Source organism: Amblyomma mixtum, chromosome 2, assembly GCF_055824585.1.
Source record: "Amblyomma mixtum isolate Tamu chromosome 2, ASM5582458v1, whole genome shotgun sequence".
Lineage (NCBI taxonomy): Eukaryota > Metazoa > Arthropoda > Arachnida > Ixodida > Ixodidae > Amblyomma > Amblyomma mixtum.
In genome coordinates, this window is record NC_143013.1 from 106,272,922 (window position 1) to 106,300,349 (window position 27,428).

At 48.1% G+C, this 27,428-nt stretch overlaps 1 protein-coding gene across 2 annotated transcripts in view; it reads right to left on the bottom strand.

Moving 5' to 3' along the window:
* LOC149360453 (myb/SANT-like DNA-binding domain-containing protein 1) overlaps positions 1-27,428 on the bottom strand; it is an 82,118-nt gene that overhangs the window by 36,527 nt on the left and 18,163 nt on the right. Inside the window, exon 1 of one of the 2 annotated variants that reach the window (XM_089572321.1) lies at positions 13,691-13,829. The exons of the other annotated variant lie outside the window; for it this stretch is intronic. Within the exon in view, the coding sequence (XP_089428447.1) occupies positions 13,691-13,706 (16 nt within the window). The 5' untranslated portion in view covers positions 13,707-13,829. Of the gene's footprint in view, positions 1-13,690; positions 13,830-27,428 lie in introns of those variants that run through there. 2 annotated transcript variants of the gene reach the window in all.

The window sequence follows — 27,428 nt, forward strand, 5'->3', positions numbered from 1 at the left end:
GTTACAGGATTTAACGTATTTAGACAAAGGAGACGTGCGAAAGCACGTGTTTGGCCTGTTTACCCGGCGGCGACACCAAAAGGCAGAGAACTGGAAGAAGTAGGGACGCAAGAAGTGTTATCGATCCTGACCGATCCCACTTACCCTACGAGGCTGGGAAACAGTGTCAGTAGAGATACGTGTTTTTTTTTTTTTTCTGATACCCTCATGGCCCACAGGGCATTATTGAGGGGAGTGGTACATAGATATAAAATGAAACTGTTACAAAAAGGTGGTTAACGCATACATAGGCATGCCTAGAAAAAATGATACGCATGATTGCAAAAAAAAACTAGCTGCAAGAAAATACATGATTCAAAAAAGCGAAACAATACAATAATTAGGAATACCAACACCAAAACGAACGTCCTGACCTGACGTTCACCAAGAACATACAAAGCGCCATTTGAAAGAATCCCGAGCAGCACCTCGGAAGCGATCACTTCATACTCTCTGGAGATAAAGCACAAGCACGTGCAAGCGCAAAATAGGTATCGCAAGAGTTACGAACTGGGACAGGTGGAGAAAGGCCCAGGCATCTACTGCAAACCCTATTACCGACCTACAGGAATGGGTTAAGGAGGAGGTGCACACTTTGAAAGCCTTTACGAAAGAGGTCGGCACGACAGAAGATTGCCCAGCGGTCGATCCGCACTTTCTACATTCATGGGAAGCGAGGCACTCATTGACAAAGAGATGGCGCAGACGACGGCTTAACCGCAAACTCAAGAAAAAAAAGAGAGGACATAAACAAAAAGGCAGAATCCGATGCCATATCCTTAACCAGACAGAACTTGAATTCGCTCTGCGATGGTATTCAGGGAAAGCTGGGTGTGTCAAAGACTTGGAAGCTTCTACGTGTCCTAATCGACCCCAGCAGCAGCAAGTCGGCCACTAAAGACAGGCGCACGAAGATCGTACACACCACCCAGTTTACGGACACAGAGTTGATGGAAAAGCCCAAGACCAGGTATCTGTGCACAGCCCAGGCCGTGGAACAGCCGGAGTATTCTGGGCTGCCAAATCTCAAGCTGGACATCCCACTCACGCAAGAAGAAATCAAAGCAGAAATCGCGGCCACGAAAAAAAAATGCAGCTCCAGGTCCAGGTCAAATAACAGCGAAGCTCTTATTTAACCTCGGCAATGACACCATTACCTCGCTGGTGGAATGCTTCAATGAGCATCATTGGGCTACGGGAACGTTACCAATATCCCGGGAGACAGCCGAGGTTCGGTTCATTCCGAAGCCGAACAAGCCCCTTAAACTGGATAATCTATGACCGATATCGCTGACCTCGTGTTTGAGGAATCTCATAGAGAGGGTCATCAACACGAGACTGAGTAGATACTTAGAAGATAACAACCTCCTACCGAACACTCAATTCGGCTTTCGCCCTCACCTATCGACACAGGACGCCTCTGGTACTTCTACAAAGACCTCCTTGCGACACCTCCCAAGTCACAGACAAGGGCCATCCTGGCACTTGATTTGAAAGGAGCGTTCGATAACGTTCTACATAAAACTATCCTGCAAAGCCTCGCCGATACCAACTGTGGCGCAAGAACCTACAACTATACCGAAAACTTCTTATCAGCCAGGCAAGCCACTATTAACTTGGGCGGAATAAAATCAGATCCCATCACTCTAGGCCCGAGAGGAACTCCGCAAGAGCCGGTACTGTCACCCCTATTGTTCAATTTGGCTATGAAAGATCTACCAGGCCTTCTTTCCGAAATCCCCGACATCAAACACACATTGTATGCGGATGATATCACTGTCTGTTGGAACTCGGGGAGTGACGCCGAGATCGAGGAGCGTCTTCAAGCGGCAGCGGACGATGTGGACCGGTACGCCAGGGAGAAAGGCCTCCAGTGTGCGCCGGAAAAGCCTGAGTTGCTCATCCTGAAGAACCCGAGGACACCCCTAGCGCAGACCATCTCGCTGTATATAGAGAACTACCCAGTACAGAAATCCACAGAGATCAAGGTCCTAGGGCAGTATATCCCGCAGGGGCGACAGAACACCATCACTATGAAGAAGCTTCTAACATCCACCGAGCAAATCCTCCGGATGATCCATCGTATCCGAAATAAACACCATGACATGAAGGAAAGGGACACCATCCGCTTAGTGCAAGCTTTCGTGATCTCTCAGACAATGTTCGGGACGGCATTCCTTAACCTCTCCAAGTCGGAAATTGAAACGTTGGAGACACTCATCAGGAAAGCCTAAAAGATGGCACTGGGGCTACCGAACTCCACGCCAACGGCCAAACTCATGGCTCTAGGAGTACATAATACTCTCAAAGAGATGTGGGAAGCACAATGGCTCTCACAACTAAATAGGCTCGCACATACAAAACCCGGCGGAGAAGTGCTCGAGAAGATCCATGTTAATCAGCCCTATACAATTGACCAAAGGGAAGAGGTCCCACGCGATGTGAGAAGACGCATCAACGTGCACCACATTCCGCTGAATAAGCATCCTGCATATAACATCCAGAGGAGGAAAGCAAGAGCGGAAGCCCTGCAAAAGAAATGGGACAAGCAAACTAACACCCTTTAAGTGGACGCAGCAGGACCAAAGAATGGAGTCATGACTATTGTGGTCTCAACGCCTTCAGGGTCGATGGTGAACTGCGCCTCGGTGAAAGCATCTAACCCCACTCACGCAGAGGAGGCAGCTATTGCATTAGCTGTAGGATCTAACCCCAACGCCGTTGTGCTCATTGATTCCCAGAACGCCTGTCGCAACTTCAATAATGGATTAATTCACAGGTCAGGGTTGTCATTGCTGACTAAGCATCCACTCAGCCAAGCCTCAGTCATCTGGTTTCCCGGTCACCTGGAACTACAAGGAGGAACCGAAGCCGCTCACAGGCATGCCCGAGCTCTTCTATACCGGGCGTCTCCCGCTGATGACCATGAAGGGTGTCACGACCTGATAGGTTTAGCAGTGTATGCTGACAATCTCGCGCCATACAGAACAGCCAGAAAGGAGTACCCAACACCACACAAATCACTCAATAAGTCAGAAGAGAACACCTTGAGGAGACTACAAACCAACACACACCCAACACCAGCTAAGTTACACCAGTGGTACCCTACACTATACTCTCTGCAGTGCCCACACTGTGGAGAGGTAGCTAACCTCTACCATATGGTGTGGGAATGCTAATTTAATCCCTTAGTTGACCCCATTCCAAAACCCTCGGAGGAGCAGTGGGAGGCTATTCTCCTCAACGATGATCCTCACCGTCAGTACTGGCTGGTGGGGAGGGCCAGTGCAGCCGCAACGGCTTGTGGACTACCGGACTAGGCGGCCCACCCACATGTTCTAAGAATATTGAGCAAATAAAGATGTTTTTAATCAATGAGTCAATCAATCAATGGCTCATTGTTTTGCTTTGCTGGACCGTGCGCACGTCTGGCGACGATATTAAGTCGATATTAGTAGTAGTGGATGAAGACGGCGATGTGAAATGCAGAGCGCGAGAGAGTTTTGCAGTTTAACACAAGCCTTGGTAGGCTGCGGCATTAGCATAGCGCTCTCGTGCAACTGCTGGCGTAGCTAGCCTGTTCGCACCGCAGCGGGTCAGCAGTCCAGTCTCTGGGAACATTTATTTTATTTATTTACTCATGGTTTGGCCAAGGTCACCCTCAAGATCTAGCTACAAAAAAACTCGGTGAGCCGGTAAGACGTCGAGAAGGAGCCTTCGGACTAAATATGATGACGCAATGCTGACAATGTCCCCAGGAAGTTGCTCGAGCAAGATGGAAAAACGATAGACGGTGGTGACCAGCCCAGGATGCGACGAGAGACGCAGTGGGGTGACGGTTGCTAGGCTCAAAGCCGTGTTACTGTTCCTGCTTGTCCTTTGTCTTTCCACGCGGCCACAAAATGTAGCTGGAGTTTTTGTCATGAGTAGAGATGTAAAACTTCAAGAAATTTTGAACTGCATGAACAAAACCGTTTTTTTTCAGGGTTTTTTTCATGAAAAATTGGAAATTTTGCAAAACGTGACAAAAACAGATTTATTTGCAACAGCACAATGATCAATAATAATGCTTCGAAGTTCAGTCGAATATGCAGTTATAGATGTCATATTGTGAAAAGAACTTCTTGTTCTATTGCACCGAGAAGATAAATAATGATTTGCACTTGAGGCGAATATGGAGATATAAATATCATATTTGTGGAACGAACTTTTTGTTCTATTGCACCGAGAAAGAGAACATGAAAACTGATCTATAAGTCACTCCATATCGGACTCAAGAGTCAATGCCGCTGGATGCGGCACTACGCGCAGCAGCATGGATTGAAGATGTGTCCACAGCTATGTTGGACTGCACATACACAAGTTTTCGAATGCGTTCCCCTGAAAGCCTGTTGCGAATCCTTTTATGGAGGTTTCCGAAACGTGACCAGTTTCGTTCGCAGCTGGCGTATGATGGTGGTATTTGTAGCAGTCGGCAAGCCAGACGAGTTAGCGGCTGGTTAGTGCAAATGCATTGCCACCAGGTAGATGGGGCCACGTGCTTCGCTGAAGACTCCTGTCCTGGACCAAATTCCTGCGGATGTCCTGTACTCTGCTACGTTGGAAATCGAGAAGCTAGGCTTGTATTTGGCTAAAACCGCTTACGTGCACAGCAGCCTATGTTATTTATGCCATATGTGTAGCGCTGTAGAATTTCCAGCATTTTGTTCTACTTCAGCCGTGAGTTCAAGTATTAGTGTTTTTTTAAGTCAAGCCTGGATCTTATATGTGACCCGGCCTCCAACCCGCGTACTCGCGGCTCGAACGTTTTAAAAGCACTACCCGGCACCGGCGATGACGACTGCTCTCCAATCATTCAACGATGCACGCTGTAATGATTTTCAAAGCAGAAACAAAAATCTAAACTAAAAGCAAGCAATCATAAAACCTTGAAATCGCATTATGAAATTTTCGATGTTTCTTTCCATTTTTCCTGGTCTGAAAAAAACGAAAAAAACCGGTTTTTTTCCAAAATTGCAGTGTTTTTTTCAGGCCTTCACATCTCTAGTCATAGAGTTTACAGGACAACGAGTTTGATTCTGCGGCTTGCTGTGCATCGCTAGCATTCCTCATCTCTGGAATATAGAGGAACTCTCGTCCTCACCACTGTGAATATTAGGACGTCCGTGGATTCTACACAGGCCCTACTATATATCTTAGGAGCCAATTCATTTGGTTCGTTACTTTCGACAGAGGCTTTACATCAGTTTTGTCACAGATTTATGCTAGCATTGTTTCCCTTTTTCTACAGTCTGGTCAACTATCATGTAACCTATTAACAATGACAAGATAGAAACATTGTTTGAGTTCCACTTGCAGTGTCACAAATAATACTTTAAAACGACTTATGCACAGCATGTACTGGCGGATATCAGAGGCAGTTGTTAAAGAAAGATGAGCAGTTTTTAAAAATCGATCGCCTCAATAACACGACCTGCCGGGCTGGTTGGTTGCGATGCATATGTATCAGCATCGCGAACACAATCAGGAAAAAGATGCAGATAGGACAGAGCGCTGGACCTTTAGCTCTAGAAACCACATAGAATTTTGTTAACGAAATTCATGGGCAACTTGAAGAGGCAATATACGGTGATATACGGAGGAGCAGAGGTGATAAACGGAGTGGACCTGGTCACGCGTTGTAGCATCGAAAGGCCCAATTAAGAAGACTGTCTCATATTTAATAAAGAAAAACTTGTCATTGTTAACCGCCGAGAAGGGGGGAAGGTTTGCCGTCCTTCCAAAACGCGTGTTCATGTCAGAGGCTGTGGACGCAGTTCAAAAAAATTTTGTAAAATGCAGAACGTCCGAACAAAACTAAGATGTAATACAAAGAAGCTTTGCCAAATGTTTAATTATCAGAACTTTTCACGTACAATACAAGGAAAAAAGACGCTGTCTGGAAATGTTTTTAATCGAAAACGCATAACACTGGAAGGCCTTTGCTTGTGATTGTGTCAGAAAAGATGACCTGGCAAAAAGAAGTCACCATGTTTCTCCAATGCAACCTCAAGCGGCTTTCAGTCAATGACCCCTTTCTTGTAAAAAACACCGTAGACGTTGTCAGGTTCCTGCATGAGAACAGAACAAAGACGTTGAATGGCTTCTGCATTGATATAAAAAGACCTGTTTTATTCAATTCCTCAATACGCCCTCATAGTACTTGTTCATGACGCCATCGATAGACACGGTGTGGTGGCCTTCCAAAATGAGTGTGGCGTATCTGTAGACGGCTTCATATATTTGCTATGCGCTTACCTAAAATCGATAGTACCTGAGTGGAACGGTTCTAAATTCATTCAAAAGCAAAGCCTGTGCATAGGCTCATGCATTGCCCTCATTTTAAGCTACCTTTTCCTGGCTATGCACCACACATCCTTGAAGGACCAGCTGGAGCCTTCAAGCATTCACAAAACTTTTCCGCTTCGTTCACGACTTCTTGGTCCTCTTAGATTGCGACACTGACGCATTTCAAACAAAAGTGTCTCAAGTTATCCACGTTTTCTCGCTTGCTGTATTACCTCTTCAATTCACACGAATTTCCTGAACAAAATTCTGTGTGGTTTCTACATTTAACGGTCCAGCGCTCTGTCCTATCTGCATCTCTTTCCTGAGTGTGTTCGCGCTGCTGATACATATGAATGAGCTCAAGACACTCGAAGCATGGGGCTTTTAAGCCAGGCCTATAAAAGCAGTCTCAAGAGAGCTCAGCAGACAGTGTGTCTTCTTTACGTTTTCCGCATGGAACACTCATAATGCTGCAAACAGCACATACCCCAACAGAAGTGATGGGGTTTTCAATACAAGGTGGTGACCAATAAACAGGAAAACTGTGCCTCGACAGGTGAGGAGGCATGGCGTAAGAAGTAGGTGGCCCTGCGCAATTGAAAACCAAATGTCATTAACACTGCTAACACTTCTATAAGAGCAATGAAATACTGCCACATTTCAGTATCCTGCACATTATGACCACACTGTCCCAGGAGTGAATTTAAGTGGGAAGGGGGTGTGGCCGCCCTTCCCCTAGCGAGCCATTGTACACAGAAAAACCATTATCGGCACCATTTTTTCGATAATCAAAGTCAGAGAAATATATGGTTCAAACATGTAAATAAGATGACTGATTTTTAAAGATAACAGTGAGAAGGCTAATATACTTGGAGCGACCAACGCTGTCTAGCTTCCACTTTACTACCTACCGCTATGCACAGAAGCATACCTTAAGCACATGTTTTGTCATAGTCTTTCCTTTTCCTTGATGTTTCCCAATTAGGGATGAATCACTTTATGACTATTTTGCCCGAGAACGAAGGTGTCTATATTCAAAAGACGCGACAGTACAAAACATACAGAACGCTGACCACGTTTCGTGGGTCATCGCAGCTGATCAGGAGATAAACAAATGCTCCAATGGCCACCTTACCAAAGATCTGAAAGCCATACTTGAGCTGTAAGGAGCGAACGTGTACCAACAAACCATTTATACGCTCAAAGGTTCCTAACAATTATGCAGGTGCTCTTATATCATGTTAGTAAAAAGCCTGAATAGAAATATTAAGGCCCATTGTGGCCAATTTCACAAGGTAGAGTGACAGCGAATGTGATGCTCAGGAAGATGAGTTACAAAAACTAAACACCCCCGTCTCATAGTCCATGCTTACTGCTGATGTGAAGGTTAACAGTGATAGTTTCAAGCAAGCTGACATTTTTTTATGTACTACAAATACCGAATTTAGGTGTAAACAGCGCAACCCTATTGATCTATCTGCCTAGCAGTAACGTACACATCAGCAGCAATACAGCAAACTACAAACAAGCTATAATCTGCAGGAACTATAAATCTTCAAATTTACCAATTTCTCACAGACACAATCAGGCACTCACCCTGCCAATCAGGACACAAATGATTAAACATTCCACTCCACTTTTTACAAAATATAAGCTCAACATTTCTTGAAGTTTACCAATGTGCAACTCGCCCACTGAACTCTCTTCTCTGACTTATTGATCTCATTTGAGTGGTTCCTTTGACCACTGCAAATATGCAGTGGTCAAATCCTTACCACAGGGAAACATCGTTCCACAAACAAAAATCGAGACCTTTTAGATGTTAGAAGTGCACCCAGTCAGCCAATCAACAGCCACAGCTACGCTAAACGGTGCATGCACTTCAAACTGCCAACTTCGCAGTGCAGTTTGCCAGCAGGGATTAACTTTAACAATAGCCTGAGCATCGTTTGGTGAAGTATTTATTTATTTATTATTACCCTCAGGGTATAAACATTAACGAGGGGAGTGGGTTGTAATCAATAAACAAACAAAAAATATGCACAGCAATAAGAACATACAAGTAACACTGTAAGTGACAGTTCAGGTTGGTTACAAAATGATCTAAACAAAGTCCCATAACACTTTCAAAAAAGTAATGGTTCACGATGCAGCTAGCCAGCGTCTTTATTATATCAAACGATTTCATAAGTGATGTCAAAGTAGTATGCTTGTGTTTCCTTACAGGGCTTTCAAAAACATGGTCTCCAGAAGCAGAAAGCACTGTGTACACGAAAATGTGCACAATGCATATGCACTGGTTAGCAGTCACGACCCGCTACCCATATTGTATATACATATTTTCAAATAATATCGTGGGATTTAATTACCACTCCACCAGTGTATGTCATGCATATCAATGAGTGTTTTTGCTCAGCTGCACCTGTCAACGGAAAAATTCTGCCCATTCTACCATGACGATCATCATCGCCGCCATGAGTGAAGCTGAATGCAGTGCATGACAAAGCGCTTCTAATAGTCAGTATTAGTTAACCCACTCCTGTGCCAGCTGCAGTCACTCTTTCTCCACGGAATATCTGATCCCATCCCTGCCCATGACTGCCTACCGCCCCTTTCTGACTCCACGTTCTCTTGAAGCCCATTTCTTCTCCCTAAGGGACATCGGTTATATAATCTTTAAATAGCATCCCTTAGCCATGTCCATTGTAATTTGTTGGTTTCAGTTAGGATATCACTAACTATAATGTTTTTCGTTTCTTTTTAGGGAAGACATTTGCAGTTCATACCGGTTGCGCGAGATATTTAATATTATTCCCAATCGCCATAGATACCAGCAGTTTCACCACATCTATCTAGGTGTCCAGCTTCTTGTATATAGCACCTTCTCATTAATATGCGCAGTTCCAAGATAAAAGCCTACATGTTCACGCAAGCAATGAAACAAAAAGTAGTCCTCACAGCCGACACCGCACTCCACAGTGACTTGGAAACTGTCTCCTTTCAGAAGACAGCGAAGCCTTTCGTTCACAAGGTACGAAAAGAACGCATGTTCTCTGCCGGTGACATGTAGACACTTCATTAGCACATGCTCAAACGCACTCGTCGTTACAGCTGCTAGGTTTTTGGTCTTGCTCAAAGTTCTTCTCATCAGAAAAAAACCCCAGAGTATTCCACGCTCCTCAGGTTTCTTCAGCTTGCTTAGGGAGCGCTTAGACAACACCAGATTATTCTCCCAAGTTTAATTGGACATCAGATGCCCCTTTATCGACTTAGGAATGGTGCCTGAAGTCCTCGTGCACATCGAGCCTGACAGACGACTCTGCGACTTGGAGTTCCTATGCAATAGCCCGCATGGACTCTCCGGGGTCATCACTCAAGATGGCTTGCAGCTCCTGTAGAAAATCACGCGTTGTGATGAGATCTTACAGCTGATAGACACCATGTCACCGTCAGAGCACATCAGCTCTCTTCCCACCTTGTAAACGAAAGACTTCGCTGCATTCATAAAGAGAGTACTTTTCAAGTCACTAACAGTGCGGCCAAAGCTACCAGGACTCCATGGTATTTCAATTTCTGCGTCAACTTGCGCGCTTCCATCTTGGGATAAACTGCACAATATGAATAAAGCGTGAGTATATGAAGAAGCTGCACGCCTAAAACGACGTGACTGCTCGTGTGAATAGCGAGAGCAGACAATATTCTTAAACACCATGCTCTCCGACTGCCTGCTTCATCTGTGCCTTTACAAAAAAGTCGCCTATCAGTAAAGTGCACTAGCTGCATTTTTACTTTGGTAACCACCGTTTTTACATGTTCACGGAACTTTTATGACTCGATGCCGGAGCATAGACATGGACAGTCTTCACCTTGCCCCTCTTACTCAGCCAAAATATGATCACTACCAATGTCTCTTTGATTGCTTTGATTGTGAAGACTTCGTTAATATTCCCACCTACACATTTGTTTATTAAAATACTACTTAGTCCTAGCCTCTTCCGTAACCCGTGATAGCAGACCAGTCCTTTAGCACTGAACAGGTCTCATCTCTCCTAACTTCGCTAAAACTATGGCCTAACATTACCACACTCTGAAATGCGGCACTTCCATGGATGCTATTAATGACCCACAAGGCTTACAAGCCAACCCCTAGGCTATTTACGCAACATTCTCAAGATAACGCATTCATACACTAATTCGACTGGAAGCGCTTGAAATATTCCACAGAAGTAGGCAGCCTGCAGTAGTGGAGGACACATACTGCTAATGCTTCAGTGCTTAGGCAAACATTGCTGGGGTCAGAGAAGCACCCTCCAGTCACGCGACACCACCCCGCTTATATGGCACTCGCAAAATCAGTCATTAAATGCCCTTCCTTATCCGCTCAGTGCAACCCGTTCCAGAAACAAATGTAATCTCATTCTGTTTTTTCTAATGATCTCTTAAAAATGGTAAGAACTGTGGGACTTCAGTAGTGTTTCCTACCTCTCAAAAGTTTGCTCGCTTGCACCTCTCAAAAGTTTGCACGCCAGTTTGCACAGGTGCAGCCTGTGGGTCATCCTCCTCAAGGCAAATTTTACATCGTTTAAATAGTGACAGCAACGTACAGCAGTAAAGGTAAAGGTAGACGGCAGCTACTTGTTTCGCTGATGTCACGATGACCTACGCACCTATGTTCTTTAACATATTTTCTGCTCCTTTTAGAAGCAGGCTAGAACAAGGAGTTTGAAGACCTACCTGACAGGCACCGACATTGTGACCAAGAGAGACATGCTAACTCAATCAGAGCATGTAGTGTAAGCAACTTTACATCACACCTTTTGCGTGCTTTTTTATGCTTTTGCTCCTGCATAATGAACCGCGCAAGTTAAAGCAAGAAGTGAGAGCCATTTCTGTTTCGCTTTCATTCGTGTTCGAGTGACAAAGTGATTTCACCGTTGCGCTAAAACCAACGAGTAATCAGGTTGGAATTCTAATTGTGGCGGTCGAATCTGTAATGGCTGAATACAAAACGCTGTTCAGAGCGGTTGAGCAAAGTCATTTGCTGCGACACCTACGATAAGCAAAACTGTATTTACTGCCGGGAACCGTCACATTTTAGAAAAGCGACCTCTTTTATTTTCAAGTTAATCAGCGACGCCGCATACCCCGTTTTGCATCCCTGCATTAATAAAGGCAACAGTGGTCGAAAATGTTACGCATATCCAGATAAATAATATGAGACAAATGTTTCGGAAAGCGCTAAAGTAAAGATACCGCCACTTGTAACGACGAACTTCAGTGTTGACATGAGCACACTTGTACACACCGTTCGAAAGGTGCTTTGCGGAGCGAAAAAAGGCGAGTTTATAACGCAAGTAGTGGGATCCACTGAGAATGCAGGCGCTCAAGTGCTGGCGCATAGTCAGGCAAAACGATCTATACACTAGCGAGGTATTCTTTACAAAGTGTAACTGCGCTAAAAGTTTGCTTTCTTCCGCAGCACACTGTTCTATCCCTCTAGCAAAGCCTGCCCAGGTCTGTGCCGTACAGTGCTATTTAAGACGCAGAATAACTTACCATGGCTTCTTTTTTCGAGATGGATGCAAGACAGGGCTCCATGAATATTCTCCTGGGCAGCCGTGTCGAGGTAGAAACAATTCTGTCCTGCTGGCCACGGGCTCGGCAAAGCCAGCGCTTCTCTGGATTCGCTCACAACAGCGCCGAACCGCCATTCGCAAACCGCAGCGAGGCGCAAGCTCAGCCGCCGCTCACGATATCTACTTCGGCGAACTCGGCAGCCGTCTTTCCGTCCTCCGCCGTGCATCGCAAAGCAGCGGAGGCAAACGTGCAGTTGCCGCTGACGACATCCGTTTCAAAAGAGACTCTAGTCAATGTGTTCGGCCCGCCGTGCCCCATAGCGCGACGCAAACCGAGCTGGCCCCGGCATCCCTGCTGGGCTTATACGCGTCTGCGCAGCGTGCGTACGGCTCTCTCGCCATCTTCCGACACTTGGCGCCGTCTGATGTAGTTTGCACCTAAACCAAAACTTTCTCCTTCGTTCGCGATGTAAGCGAAACAGATGTAAGCGAAAAGAAAAACACACCCCACAGTTCCTACTGGCGCGTGCATATGAACCACAGTAACATCGACTTCGTTCCGTCTCAGTGGCCGTACATCGTTTTTTATTTTTCTACTCTGTTTGGCATTCGTAACGGAGTAGAAAGACTCCCCTAGAAAGACTGCGTTTCAGGTGGAAAGAGGTAGAAAAAGACTCCCTTAGAAATGGTTGAAGAACGGTTGAACACTTCGCCCATCGTCATTTTGATAGCTGGAGTAACACTGATGTTTACAATGCTACATGCTCCGTTTTACCGAAGTTCACGCCCACTGATGCGCAGTTTAAAACCGGACGAACGACGGTGAACCTCCCATCTCGTGTGATTCATATTTCGTGTAGAGGACAAGGACTAACTCGAGACTACAAACCCCAGCCCTCGCCGCAGTGCCCTCACTTGATCACGCACTGGTCAGAAACACCTGCCTCAGTAAATTAAGCCTCTCAAAAAAGGATAGTAAATAAAATGTGAGTTTAAACCCCCTCCACTACCCAAATCCAGAGTGAGCGCCTTGTTCTTCACGACAAAAACCGGGTCTTTATAGAAGAGGGGAGGTAAAAATGATAATTGCTGAAAGCGAGACTAAAGAAAATCACTCATTGTAAGTTATTAACAGTGCGCCGTGATCCTACTTAACCAGGTGGGCTCCCCATACAGCGCTTGACCGGCGACGGGAGCTGCTGACGTCACGACTGGGCGCCTAGGCTGCTCCTATGCCCTCCAGGTGACCGGTCGAGCACGGGCTTTCACAGCCTTGTGTACCCGAGCTCATAAAAGAGGAGAGCTTTTGAAGTGTCCCCTCAACGCGTCATGCAGGATTGATTACAGGGCACGGGGATGATGAGACAAAGCGCAAGCGAAAGAGCCGCTGTTATATAAATATCAAATAATTTTGCCAATAGTTGTCAGAAAAGACGCATGTGACTGGCACCGCCTGCATCCGTGACGCCGCAGGACTCCCGCCGCGGTTCTAGTACGCCGGTGAGCGGCGGAAGGAACCGCGTCGCAAGTGAGTACAAACGAGTGAGGTAGACGGCACGAAAATCGAACAAAAACACAGAGCACAACCTTAGGAAGGCAACTTCGCGAAAATTTACGCCATTGGGTAAGCTGTGCAACAAGCTCTTTTGATGTGTTTGAAGAGGCAGACACCAAAATTCCAAACTTTCTTTTCCAATAGGTTCGAGGGAAGCACATTGTCCGTTAGAATATTGCGAACGTGTACTCACTTTGCTCGGCCGACATCACGGCTCTATGGCGAACGTCTTCCCTCAAGCCCGCCCAGATGCGGAGAAAGACAACAGGCAGACTGCTCAGCTCTCCAAGAGCCGCTCCGTTCGGCGAGAGTGTCGGTGCTCACGTCGTGCCACCAGCGGCGATCTCCGGAAGCCTAGCGACGAAAAGCGCCGCCGTGAACGCCACTGATCACGATTCGTGTTTATTTTTAACCTCTCTTTCTCCTTATGCCCAGAGTCCAGGCCCTTGCCCCAGCGTCGCCATGTCGCAGCGCGCCAGCTCAACAGCTGTGCCTGAAAAGGCATATGTGAGCAGAGGCGTAGCCAGGTAGGGGGGGGGGGGGGGGGGGCTCATTTTTTCGAACCGTCGCGCACCGCTGATCAAAACAACCACCGTTGTCGGAAGTCATTCTGGATTTTGTCACCTACATTGTCTTTTTTAGACTAGAAAAGACATTTTGGCGCAAACATTGCTAAATCGGGTTGGATTTCGTGGCAACGCCCATGCACCTGGAGTCACGTAAAGCAAGGAGCCCCATCCTAGCACAAAACTTTCAAGGGCCTGTCGATGGCAAGCAACTCGCCGCGGCATCTCACGCCGGCCGCGGAGTTTACGCAGCCGCGCATTTCGATTCCGAAACTTAGTGGGTATAAAGTTCCCATAAACTTTGGACGCGAAAGCTTCAGTGACATTTCAAAAGTCGTGCTTTATATTTTGAAACTCGAAACTTCAATCAATTCATTATTCTTATAAACTTTTGACGCCAAAGGAGCAGTCACTTTTTTAATCTCGTACATCAGACTATACAACGAGACAAGCCAAATCAACACACTATAAGGCACGCAGCGAGGCCCGATGAGGCAAAGCGCTGTGATGATTCATTTGTGCCGTCATACTACGGAAGACAATATTATTCGTTTTATTTCGCACTTCTAATGTGTATTTTTCAGAACCCCCATTTATACACGTGCTCGTTGTTGGGACTAAAATTTCGGTGCAATTGCTCGCAACACATGATGGTGACTGCTGCTGCTGCGTAGTACACTGGAACGAAGGACAGCGTCACTGAGATTTTCCCCTAGCCGTTGCACATGTACAAAAATGTAAAGGTTCCTGAACGACAAAGATTCATTGAAATATTTGTCCTCTACTTGCTCATCTAAATGACCATTACGTGTTTCATATCAGCAGCATCACTAGGTAAATTGGTAAATAGGTTTTTGAGGAAAGGAAATGCCGCAGTATCTGTCTCACATATATCGGCGGACACCTGAACCGCGCCGTAAGGGAAGGAAGGAAGGTGGGAGTGAAGGAAGAATGAGAGAAAGAGGTGTCGTAGTGGAGGTCTCCGGTATAATTTCGACCACCTGGGAATATTTTACGTGCACTGACATCGCACAGCACACGGGCGCCTCTTGCGTTTCGCCTCCATCGAAGCGTGGCCACCGCGGTTGGGTTGGGACCCGGGTACTCCGGCTCGATAGACGAGCGCCTTACCACTGAGCCACCGCGGCGGGTAGCGGCATGAACTGCTTTGGTGGTTTCGGACTGATATAGTTCTAGACTTCGTGTGATATTTTAGTTACTAATTAAATACGTAAAAAACATGCAAGCATTGGTATCAGTTATGACATGATTTTCAAGACATACGAGTACATTCTTTTATTTTAAAAAATAGATATTTCACTTGTCTGCACAGTGAGTAGCGTTATCTAATACACAATGGCATTGTCAATGACAGTGCAGTTACTATTCTTGAGTTTGATCCCTCCAGAAATTCTTAGGAGGCAGCGCTGCAACATGAGCACACCCCTCAGCAAAATTTCTGGCTAGGCCACTGTAGGTGAAGTGTCTCACAGGTGAACGACCACATCCCGCTAGGGAACGTGGGCGTTGACGGCTTGCTCTAGGATTTCGTACACTATTTCTTTGCTTTTGTGTTTATCATCTTTATGCGCGATGTCTGAACAGCTGCGAGAAGTTTTCGGGCACAGTGATCGACGCTGTGGGATCCCCTTGTGGTGCGCTTCGCGTAAAAGTCACCTCAGACCACCGCATTGTAACCAAGGCAATTGGCGAGTTGCGTCACAAAACTCACGTCCCAAGGGTCGTTGGGGCGGACATACAAGCTCAACACGGCTGTGTCGGTGTAGCACACTGCTGGGGCTGGGTTAGCGACATCGGCACCTCCGGCGTGGTGTCGGGACCGAGTGAACGGAAATGTTAAGTTGCGGGAAGGCGAAGAACTTTATGCAAAAGGTTGCAAATTGCGGATTGTGGACAAGAAAGCTTTACACATGGTGGTGCTCTTTCTAAGTGGAGAAACAGTTCCCCAGGTCCCCAGACGTTGTTCCTTGTTTTCACGTCTTGACCCTATGTAGCTGTGGGACAAGGTCAGGAGGTCCTCCCAGAGATGAAGGGCAGCTTGGCGCGGGTTTTCTTTATGAGCCGCGCAAGCGGCGTGGCTCTTCGGAGTTTGGATCCGAGCTTCTGGAAGCAGAGACTGTGGCATCGGTCGGGTTCTTAAACGCTGCCGAGACGATAGCCCCGTAGTCACCTCTTGGCATTGGCCTGAACAAAACGGAACAGAGCAGCCCGAATGCAAGGTGTAAAGAAAGATCTTGTGCGGCCGTTGCTCACTAAGTTTCTCTTCATGGTCGAGATCGCGCAAAGCCATTTATCCACGAAAGTAGGCTGGAGTCAGTTCGCTGTGCAAGAACTGTTTACTGCAGCCTTGTGCTAAACACTTGGGGCCATAATTGTCACGTGCAAATTACTGCCCGGATACAGCAGCACCCCCGCCGTCAGACCCTGCATCAGGAGGTCGAGCTTTTGTTCGGCACTGCTCGCCTGACTCGGTGTGTTGAATGGAAGCCTAGAGTGAGTGGTCGGTTCAGCTTTCAGTCGAAGCCTTCGTGCTCCTGTGGGTGTCCTCTTCTCCAGACTCAACGTCACTTCTTTTCACACATTTGGGTAAACTTGGCGCACCGAGCAAGACCGCCATTACAAAACACACCCAGAGCATAAAGCACACCACGAAAACCGCTCGATTCGCCACATCTTCAAAAACAAGTCCCTTTCTACTTAATGCGCTCTAAAACGTACCACAATGCACGTCAAGTGAAACAAGCCCACACAAAAATTTCATAAGGTGTCCTTACGATGACACTGTTTAGCAATGAGGATAAGTAAAAGTATAGAATAAATCAAGATGTATATCAGGCAAGCGAAGGGAACAGCTGATTCTACTGGAGCGCTGTATGCTTCCCCTTCCGAGTCAAGCTCTTCCGTAGTTCAAGCCACATTCGTTACGATGCCTTCGAAGTTTCGCACACATTGGGACACTATTCATATTCTTTTGGAGTGGAATAAAACTATCGGCATGCATCGGGACGCTTCTTCGACTACGTGGAGTATATACCATTCTGAAATCAGAAAAATTAATCAAATATAAGGGCTTCGGTTATAGAGTGCCATAAGAAATCACCTAAATGGCTCATTCCATTTTACAACGCTCGACTGAGACCATCAATCAGCATTCGTATGTAGCTTTCCTTTCTTATCACGCACTTCAACATTGTGCTGCTCAAATGCTCTACTCCACCTAAGTAAGCAGCCATTCTTTGAATGCATGCTCTGCAGACAAGTTAAGGGGAAGTGGTCAGTCTCTACCATGCACATTCCTTTCCCGATGTGTTGTACGCCTCTTCTCGGATGCTCAACTTGTGGCTTATTTTGAAAATGGGTCGCTCTGGCCATTCGAGTCTGTCTGACAAGGCACAGCTCCCTAGCCTCGGTCGCCGGCACCGCATTGAATGGTAAAAGCCTTAGAAAAATTTGGCACCATGAGAACTAGCCTTTGACTCAACGCTCTTTTCACAGTCTGGAATGCGGCTTCTTTCTTAGAGTCCCACTTAACGGTTACGGGCTCTGCTTTTCGAAGAAAGTCTGTTAAGGGACTTGCAATCTCAGAATATTACTGGGGCGTAATGATGCCAATAACCAGCCAGGCCGAAAACTGCCCTCATTTCAGTTTTTAGTTGCCGGGCGGCGATAGTAAACCACGGCAGTTGAGATGGTCGGCATTTACCCCGCCCAGCAACATGCCCTAGATAAGTGACTTACGCACAGCCCAAATGAAATTTCTCCGCCCTCACCATCAGTCCTGCCTCCATCAACCTTTCCAATACAATGCGCAGGTGATCTAGGTGACGTTCCCACGCACTGGAAAAGATTCCTACGTCATCGAGGTACGGAACAGCGAACTTCTGTACTCCGTGCAGAACGCGGTTCCCTCAGACGGGAAAACCCGTAAGCAGCATTATTAAGCCTCAAGCTGAGCACCAGTGGCCGGAAAGTCCCTAGAAGCGAAATAAAAGCTGCATAGCGACCCGCATGCCAAGTAAGTGGAACTTTTCAGTACCCGTCAACAAGGCCCAAGGTTGAGGTATACATGACCCTGTATACTGCCACCACCCTTTCTTCAATAGTGGTTTATGTTTTATATGAGGGTTTCACGTCTCAAAGTGGTCAGGCTATGAAGGACGCAGTAGTCAAGGACTCAGAAAATGTCGACCACCTGGGGTTCTTTAACGTGCACTGACATCGTAAGTGCACGGGCCTCTAGAATTTCGCCTCCATCGACATTCAGCCGCCGTAGCCGCGATCGAAACCGCCTCTTTCGCTCAGCATCCGAGCGCCATAACCACTGAGCCACCGCGGCAGCTCTTCAATATTGGATATAAGGTGCGTCTGTTTGACTGTTACCGAGTCTCAACGCCGGCAAAATATCCAAGGCCTCGGACCTTTAATCAAAATACACACGTTTTCGAGAAGAATGCAGGCAAAGCAATCTCTCCAGTGCACGTAACTCGGCGAAATAGCCAGAATTTCCCAGGCCACAGCGCCGAGGGCAGCCTCATTTTCGACATTATAAAAACTGATATATTGATTACTTACGGCGGGCTGCAATTAAGAAGCGTAACAGTAACAGTTAAACCGTTAACTATTCAATATTAGACATGCAGCCTGCTAGTTAGCCCGTCTAAGCTGTATTCTGGTATAGTACATCGCTGACAATGCCATGCCGTGGAGGAAGAAGAGGATGAAGACGCTGCTTGATTTATGTACCCTGGCCAACCCTCCGCCGTGGGTATGTGCCATTATTCCTGAGGATATCATCATCATCATCATATTTTGTCTCCTCAGCTCGGTGATTTAACTAGATCTTGTCTATTTCTGTAAGTACTTCACATTCAGCTGCCTCTTCCCGGTGTTACTGCCCGTATGGGAAGGGTACGGCTGCTCCCGCGCCGGCGCCTCTTAATGGTGTTAAGGTCGTAGTACACGGGCCTGGAAAGACTACTTCCAGACGTGTGTCATCGGGAAACAGTTGCAAGTTGCATAAACAGTTGCAAGTCCGCGCTCGTCCTGTCTACTTCTTCCCTGTGTATCGTCCTTTGCGTGGTTTTCGTTCTTAGTTCAAGCAAGATGCGGTGTCAAGGTCGGAGAACACGAGTCTGGCAGAGATTACTACCAGACGTGGGTCGTCGTTAAGCAAAGACGCGGCGAAGGCTAGGCACCGGCGAAAGCAGCGGCGACTGCGGCGGCGTCCAGTGGCCGAGTCTACCAGGGGTCACCGAAAGCCGGAGCGGTGCTCACAAGATCAAGCTGTTGCTGCTAATCGAAAGACGGCTGTGTCCGCCGAGAGAGGCCTCGTGGTTCAGACATCCGGCGGGGGAATACGAGGACGGTCGTTCACCTGCTGGGAGGGAGCGGGCAGAGGACTTGCCGCAGTGATCAAGGCGACGCATCAGTGTTTGTTGATCTACCCCTTCCCATCCCCTGAGCTGCGAGAGAGCGAGAGAGCCCGGAACCGCCTCTGCCGTGGGGGGTTCCACCAGCGTCATCAACTGTCCATCCGATTGGACAGCTTTCTTCGGACTGAATTCCCCAGTCAGGGATCTGGGGAATACGAACCGTATTTAACGGGAGGTTTTTTTGTGATGAGGGCACTCCCGTTTCGACTGTAAATATGTGAATAAACCTTCTGTACCGTTTCCTCCTAAATGGAGTTCGCCATCTTCCTTGCGAGTCGGGACCTGCTGCCCTGAACGACCCACCCAGCTCCAGGGCCCCTCCGTCCTGAACAATGGGCAGCGCCACCCGAAGGAGGCCAGCGTGGCGGAGACGGCCATGACTTCCGCAAGGTATCCAGCTGCCCCACTTCGAAGACGACCACCAGTGCAGTGCGTCCTCATTGCTTAGTGGGAACGACTCTACTATCGTTGACTTCGATGAGGAAGTGGCGGATATGGCGGAAGTGGCCAACGACAGCTTCAAGGTGGTGAGCCATAGGAAGAAAAGAACGGTCGGAATCCCAGTGGCAGTAACGCCAACAGAGGAAGGGGTTGATTTCAGAAAGCGGAACCCTATCTCGCTCTTCGGAGCCATTAAACCCCTGCTCGGATATGCTCTGATTTGCAGCCGAATCACCATGCAAGGGGCTCTTCATCTAGATGTCTCAACGAAAGCACGTGTAGACATACTTCTGCGGTGCTCTCTGAGATAATCGCTAAGCTTTCCTGCACTAAAAAAATTAAAATGCGGATGATTAAACGCCTACGCATGGCCGATTGTACGAGAAAACGCGCCTTTGAGAAAAGAATATATTATGGCAGCATTACAACGCCATCCGTTCATATAAAGCCTAGACTGCACGTCTAGTCGTATATCGTACCACTTCCTCTTGGTGGAGTCAAACTTTCAATAACATTCAGCAAAAGACTCCGGTCGAAAAACAACACTTCGAGGATGTTCAATTTCGTGCCGCATGCTCACTAGCGCATGTTATTTCCTATGCACCGCAATCAAAGCGATCGCAGTACAAAAATCGAAGTAAAAAATGCAAACAATTCATACAGCCGGGCGGTCCGCTGCGCGCCGAGGCGCGAGCGTTGAGAAACAACCCTCTGAGGATTTTTTCGGCCGCGCACGGTTCCTCCACCGCGTTCACTGCAATCAAATCGATCGCAGTTTCGATAAAGGAGTGCAACGTTGCTAGGGGAAGTATTTTAGTAACTAAATTTTTAATCTCCAAGCACGATCTTATTTCGAGGGAAGCCAAGGCAGGAAACGCAAGCGCGGTCTACTGCGCGCCAAGGGCTAGCGTTGGGAGCGTCTGCTAGCTTCCCCCTCACCAGGTGCCGCCTCCGTCGGCGCCGGGGAGGAGCCGAGAGAAAGATTGCCTGCATAGGAGCAGGAGAGAGGAGATGTCGTGCCATTTATAAATCTTCATGGATGGGCTTAAAGTGGGAGGAGCCTTCGAAGCGTTGGGTAAGACTGCGCCGGCCGCGGCAGCGATGGGCGGCGACGAGCGGCCGCGGCCTGGGTGCCATTCTGGTTGCGCCGAATAAATACGTCCTCGATGTCAGAGGCTTTCGCTCTGACGGTCACTCGAGCTTCGGTTTTGCCGCGTTGCAGGTGGTGGTGGTGGAAAACATTTATTTACAGATAAACTTCGGGAGGTGAGGTATGAGCTGACCCAGAGGGAGCCAGCCCTCACAAGTACAAGGTGGAGGTCCCTAGTTCGGGACCCCAGTGGCGTCGGCCGCTGCCCGGGCTCGCGCGACCAGGGCCCGTTGGGCCTGCAGGTCAGAGCAGCCGAGCAGGGTCGCCTCCCAGTCCTTCCGGGTTGGGTTAGGGTGAGGGGGATAGCAGGGTTAGAGGGGCAGGCCCACACCATGTGGTAGATGTTCGAAGACTTCTCCGCACAGTGCGGACAGCTGCCAGAGAAAGAAGGGTCAAAGTGTTTGAGAGCTGCCGGGCACAGCAAAGTATTTGTATATAGGCGAAGCAGAAGCCGCTCCTCTGCCTTTGCGTGTCCTTTACACGAGCGGGGATAAAGACTATGGCCAGATTGATAAAGTAAAGAAATGTCTTTAAACGAGTAAGCTGGAGTGAATTCGAGTTCCTGATCGTCGGGGTCGGAGGGGAATGTCCGGTGAGGGAGCGCGCGGGCGGCGGCGTCAGCTGCCTCATTTCCCTCAAGGCCCATGTGAGCAGGAGCCCAAACGATACGCCGGTGAGCGGGGTCCCCGGTATAGACGCTGTTTTGGAGAATGCGGTACGCTAGATACGGTACCCAGCCCTGCTCGACGTTCCGACATGCCCTTCGCGAGTCGGAAATAATTGTTTTTGAATTGGAATGAGATGCAGCCAACGCAATGGCGACCTCCTCCGCGTGTGTTATGTCACGGGCTCGGAAAGTAAGGCCGTTCACTGTTTTCGATTCGTGGACGACTGCGGCCGTGAACCATTCCCCATGGTGGGGGCCGGAGGCATCCACGTAGAATACGCCGGGTTTCGATCCAAAGTGGCGGGCCAGGGCTTTCGCCCGCGCCAGGCGCCGGCCGTTATGGTCTTCACGGTTCATGTACGCGGGAAAAGGGCGCAAGTGGAGGGCGCATCTCCACTGGGATGGAATACGTACGCGCTCTTCCATGAGAGTGGTGTGTTGGATGTGTAGTCGGGCAAGAAGGCGGCGACCCGACGATGTCTTCGAGAGACGTGTGTATTGGTTGGTCGAGTGAGCTTCCCGGAGCTCCCGAAATGTGTTCACCATGCCCAGCCCCAGGAGGCGCTTGTTCGAGGTCGTCACGGGGAGGTCCAGAGCCCGCTTAATAATTTTGCGGAATATGACTTCGAGTGAATCCTCGTCTTGTTTCCACAGGTGGAGGTATGGAGTCGAATATAGAACTCGACTGGTTACAAATGCATGCGCCAGCGGCAAGGCGTCCTTACATCGTAACCCCCCGCGCTTGTTAGAAACCCGGCGGACTAAGCGGCCCACCTGGTCCCCCACCTGACGGAGTTTGGCCAATGTTGTTTCTGACCGTCTGTCTTGATGTATAAAGAGCCCCAGTACCCGGAATTCGATTTTTTCAGGGATTGGACCTGTCTCAAGAGACAATGAAATTTTGGCTGTGCACTTTGGTGAGGGGCGTATGTGCACAAATTCAGACTTTTGGGTGGAGCATTGGAGGCCGCAGCGGCAGCGCCTGTGCTGAGCGTTCTCTGGAGCCTTTCATCAGGACCCTAAGGGGTTGAGTTGCTTGCAGGAGAGACGAGCGGAAATGGCATGTTTATATTTTGTTCAAGTAAATGGTGCTTGCTAATCCATCTAAGTGTGCTACACCTGTTATCGCTTACGGTGCTGTTGTAAGCGTCAGATCCAATATGTTAGTGTCAAGGGTGGGCTGCATATCGACTTGACACAGGTTGCAATCAAGCGTCAAGATACGAAATTGTGTTGAAATATAAGAAAATGATATTTTATCTCCCTTCATTAAATAATAACAAAAATTTGCGATGAGGTACATGTTGTCAGCAACAATTAATTCACTAGCCTTAGTGGCAATTTCCTCGCTGGCGTCCCAGATCCCTCCTCGCAGCGCCGCCCTTCCTCCTCCGCTCCCCTCCTCGTCCTCTTTTTCTCCGTTCTCTTTTTTTCTTTCACGGCGGTTGCGCTCTTCGGTATATTCCTCCCACTCAGTTGCCCTTGTCCTTTTTCTCGCTCTCTCCCTTTTCTCCTCACTTCTCTTTTTTTCTTTCACGGCTGTTCCGCTCTTCGGTGTATTCCTCTTGCGAGCGGCCGGGGAGGGCCGGCTGGCCATTTTAACGCAAGCGCGCCGCACTGGGCGCCATTTTGTGCGCCCTTTGCGGCGTTTGTCGCACGTGGCCTGGCTCCGCGCCCCGCCGCCGCGTTTTCTTGCGGTTCTGTCGTGCAAAACCGCGATCCTGCGCGTTTTCTGGAGAACGCGGTCTGTGTTCTTTAATGTTTTTCGTGTTTTGTAGTTTAATTTCTTTATTATTTTGTTTAATTTGATATTTGCATTTTTTATTTGTTTTATTTCACTCACGAAACCCGTGCGTTCACTAGGTGTTCCTATATGTATCAGCAGCGCGAACACAACACAGGAAGAAGGCGAAGAAGGTAAAGAGCGGGTCTTCTTCATGTGTTGTGTTCGCGCTGCTGATACATATGGATCGCAACCAACTAGCCCGGCAGATGGTGTTAGATGTGCCTTTTCTCTAATATTTTTCGTGTTTTATGATCTAATTTCTTTATAGTTTAGTTTGTTTTTCATACTCGCAATTTTTTCGTTTGTTTTATTTGACTCACGAAACCCGTGCGTTCACTACATCTGATTTTATTCATGCTCAAACCCTGTTCGTGACGGACTGGCAGCGACTACCCTTCAAGTGCCAAAGGCCCTGGTTCGATTCTTAGGGTGCGTTCCAATTCTCTAGACGTCCGACAAGACGTCTAGTGTGACGTCTAGGAAGCCGTCTACATGTCTACATATTGGAACGTGTCTACTTCACGCGCCACCTTGCGGCATATAAACTGAACTAACATTTGGGAATAGTTGCACTCCTATGTTCTTAAAAATTCTTAATAAAACAAGTTAAAAACGCGCTGTTAGCAGTTTGCTAGTTCTTATTTTATTTTTTTTCTGCAATAATGGTGCGTTCATCGCTACCGCTTCAGCAGACGATCTCACCCGCATGATTTCCTCTCGCTCGATTCACAAATATAATCGTAGGTCCACAAAGACGGCTTTATTTGCCACCAGTTCCTATAAAAATCAACTTAACGGAATGACTGACACTTGAAAGATGGTGCGTCTCCGGGCTCCAGTGCCCGACAAGAGCACGGCTCACTCAGCTCTGACTGCACCAACTGCTCCGCCATCTTTAGACAGGAAGTTAGCCTGCATCGATGTGGACTTCGGCGAAGCAGTCTTCTTGGACGGCTTCGTGAAAATTGGAACGAGTCTCAAAATGGCCGCTGTCCGGCAAGACGTCTAAGTAGACGTCTACTTGGGAGTATTGGAACGCACCCTTAGTCTGTTCTTGCGGTTCTATCGTGCCAAACCGCGATTCTGCGCGTCTTCTGGACCACGCGGTCTATGTTCTTTAATGTTTTTCGTGTTTTATAGTTTAATTTCTTTATTGTTTTGTTTATTTTCATTTTTGCGTTTTTTATTTCTTTTATTTCACTCACGAAACCCGTGCGTTCACTAGACGTGCCTTTTCTGTAATATTTTTCGTGTTTTGTAGTTCAATTTCTTTATTACTTTGTTTATTTTGATATTTGCATTTCTTTAATTTTTTTATTTCACTCAAGAAACCCGCTCGTTCACTAGATGTGCCTATATGTATCAGCAGCGCGAACACAACACAGGAAGAACGAGAAGAAGGTAAAGAGCAGTTCTTCTTCATGTGTTGTGTTCGCGCTGCTGATACATATGGATCGCAACCAACTAGAACAGCAGATGGTGTTAGATGTGCCTTTTCTCAAATATTTTTCGTGTTTTATGATCTAATTTCTTTATAGTTTTTTTTTTCATACTCGCAATTTTTTCGTTTCTTTTATTTGACTCACGAAACCCGTGCGTTCACTACATCTGCCTTTATTCATGCTCAAACCGTGTTCGTGACGGACTGGCAGCGACTACCCTTGAAGTGCCAAAGGCCCTGGTTCGATTATTAGTCTCTTCTTGCGATTCTGCGCGTCTTTTGGACCACGCTGTCTTTGTTCTTTAATGTTTTTCGTGTTTTATAGTTTAATTTCTTTATTGTTTTGTTTATTTTCATATTTGCGTTTATTTAATTGTTTCATTTCACTCACGAAACCCGTGCGTTCACTAGATGTGCCTATATGCATCAGCAGCGCGAACACAACACAGGAAGAAGGAGAAGAAGGTAAAGAGTCTCAATAAAGTTTTTTTTTTGTTCGCTGGAACTCGAACACACTTGCTAGCATTCTGTGCCCACGACAGTATGAGGCATTAAAGGCTTTCGCCTTAATAAAGCGATACTGCTCGTATTTTCTTTCACGGCTGTTGTGCTCCTGGCGAGATTCTAGGGCGGCCGGCTCGCAATTTTCGCGTTGCCCTTCAAGCCATTTGTGTGGCCGGCACGTTCCTCGCGCAAAGGCGACTGCGCACGTACAGAGGGCAAAATGCATGTCTAGAACGGCCGCACTGCGTGCTCCGGGCCGCTCGGAGCCACGTCCGCGATGTCTAGCGATATAATGCCTGGTTCGAGACGACGGAGTGTGGGCATGCGTGGCCGAACTGATAGCGCTGCCTGTCTTTTCGGGGCTCGCAGGCGGCCGCGGCTTTACCTCCTGCTTATGACGTTTAAAAGTATCTTCTGGCGGGCCAGTTGGTCTGAATCGTTCATATTTAAAACTGCGCGAACAGAAACAGGGACCGAGCAAGAACACAGTAACACATACTGCGCTTGTGTGCGTTACTGTGTTCTTGCTCGGTCCTTGTTTCTGTTCGCGCAGTTTTAAATATGATTATGACGTTTGTAGCGCTGATTTGCGCTACCATCTGCGAAAGGACATACGCGGTAGAGCGCACATCACTGGATTCCTTTTTTTTTACTTTCTTTTTGTGCACATGCAAAGCTCCAGCCAGGAGCAGTTGACCGCATCACATGCGCGCCGGTGTACTGCATCGTCATCACGGCTACGAGCCTTAGATAAGGGAGAGGGGGTTGGCATTTTGGCGTTCTTCAGCAAATGCCAAAATAGGTTGGTTGATTTATAGGGTCTAAAACGTCCCGAAGCAACTAAAGCTATGAGAGACGCCGTAGTGGAGGGCTCCGGAAATTTCGACCACCTGGGGTTCTTTAACGTGCACTGACATCGCACAGTACACGGGCCTCTAGAATTTCTCCTCCAAAGAAATTCAACCGCCGCGGCCGGGATCGAACCGGCGTCGTTCGGGTCAGCAGCCGAGCACCATAACCTCTGAGCCACCGCGGCGGCATGTGATTATTGAAAGCATACTGGGGCGATAAGCGCACAAAAAGGAAGTAAAAAAAAGAATCCAGTCATGTGCGCTCTGCCGCGTACGTCCTTTCGCAGACGGTAGCGCCAATCAGCGCTACAAACGTCATAAGCAGGAGGTAAAGCCGCAGCCGCCTGCGAGCCCCGAAAAGACAGGCAGCGCTATCAGTTCGGCCACGCATGCCCAGACTCCGTCGTCTCGAACCAGGCGTTATATCGCTAGACTCTCTCTCTCTCTGTATGAAGAACTTTATTATTCGTACATAACAGGGAGGGAGTTTGAGGTATCAAGGAAAGGGCCACCTCTCACAAGCACTAGGTGCGCTCCTCAGTACAGGAGCCCATTGGCGACCGCTGCGGCTAAGGCGCGCTCGACCAGGGCCTTCTGGCTCACCAGGTCGGAGCAGCCGAGCAGGGCTGCTTCCCAGTCCTGCCGGGTGGGGTTGGGTTTTGGGGCGAGGTTCGGGGTTGACTGACATGCCCATACCATGTGGAAGATGTCCGAAGAGTTTTCCGCACAGTGCGGACACTTTCCTGGTACATGCTAGACGTCGCGCACGCAGCTCCGAGCGGCCCGGAGCACGTAGTTCGGCCGTTCTAGACATGCATTTTGCCCTCTGTACTTAAAATGGCGTTAAAGGGCGATTCACACGACGGTCCGTTCGCCCGCGGCCCGCGCACTACGTGTTCATGCGTCAACACATTGAGAGGCGCGCTGTCGGCCCGCGGCCTGGTCAGCGCGCTTCTCAATGTGCTGACGCATGAACGCGTAGTGCGCGGGCCGCGGTCGTGTGAATCGGCCTTAAGCGCGCGGAACACGGAACCATTCGTGTCCCCTAGTGGCGCGTGGTCTATCATTCACG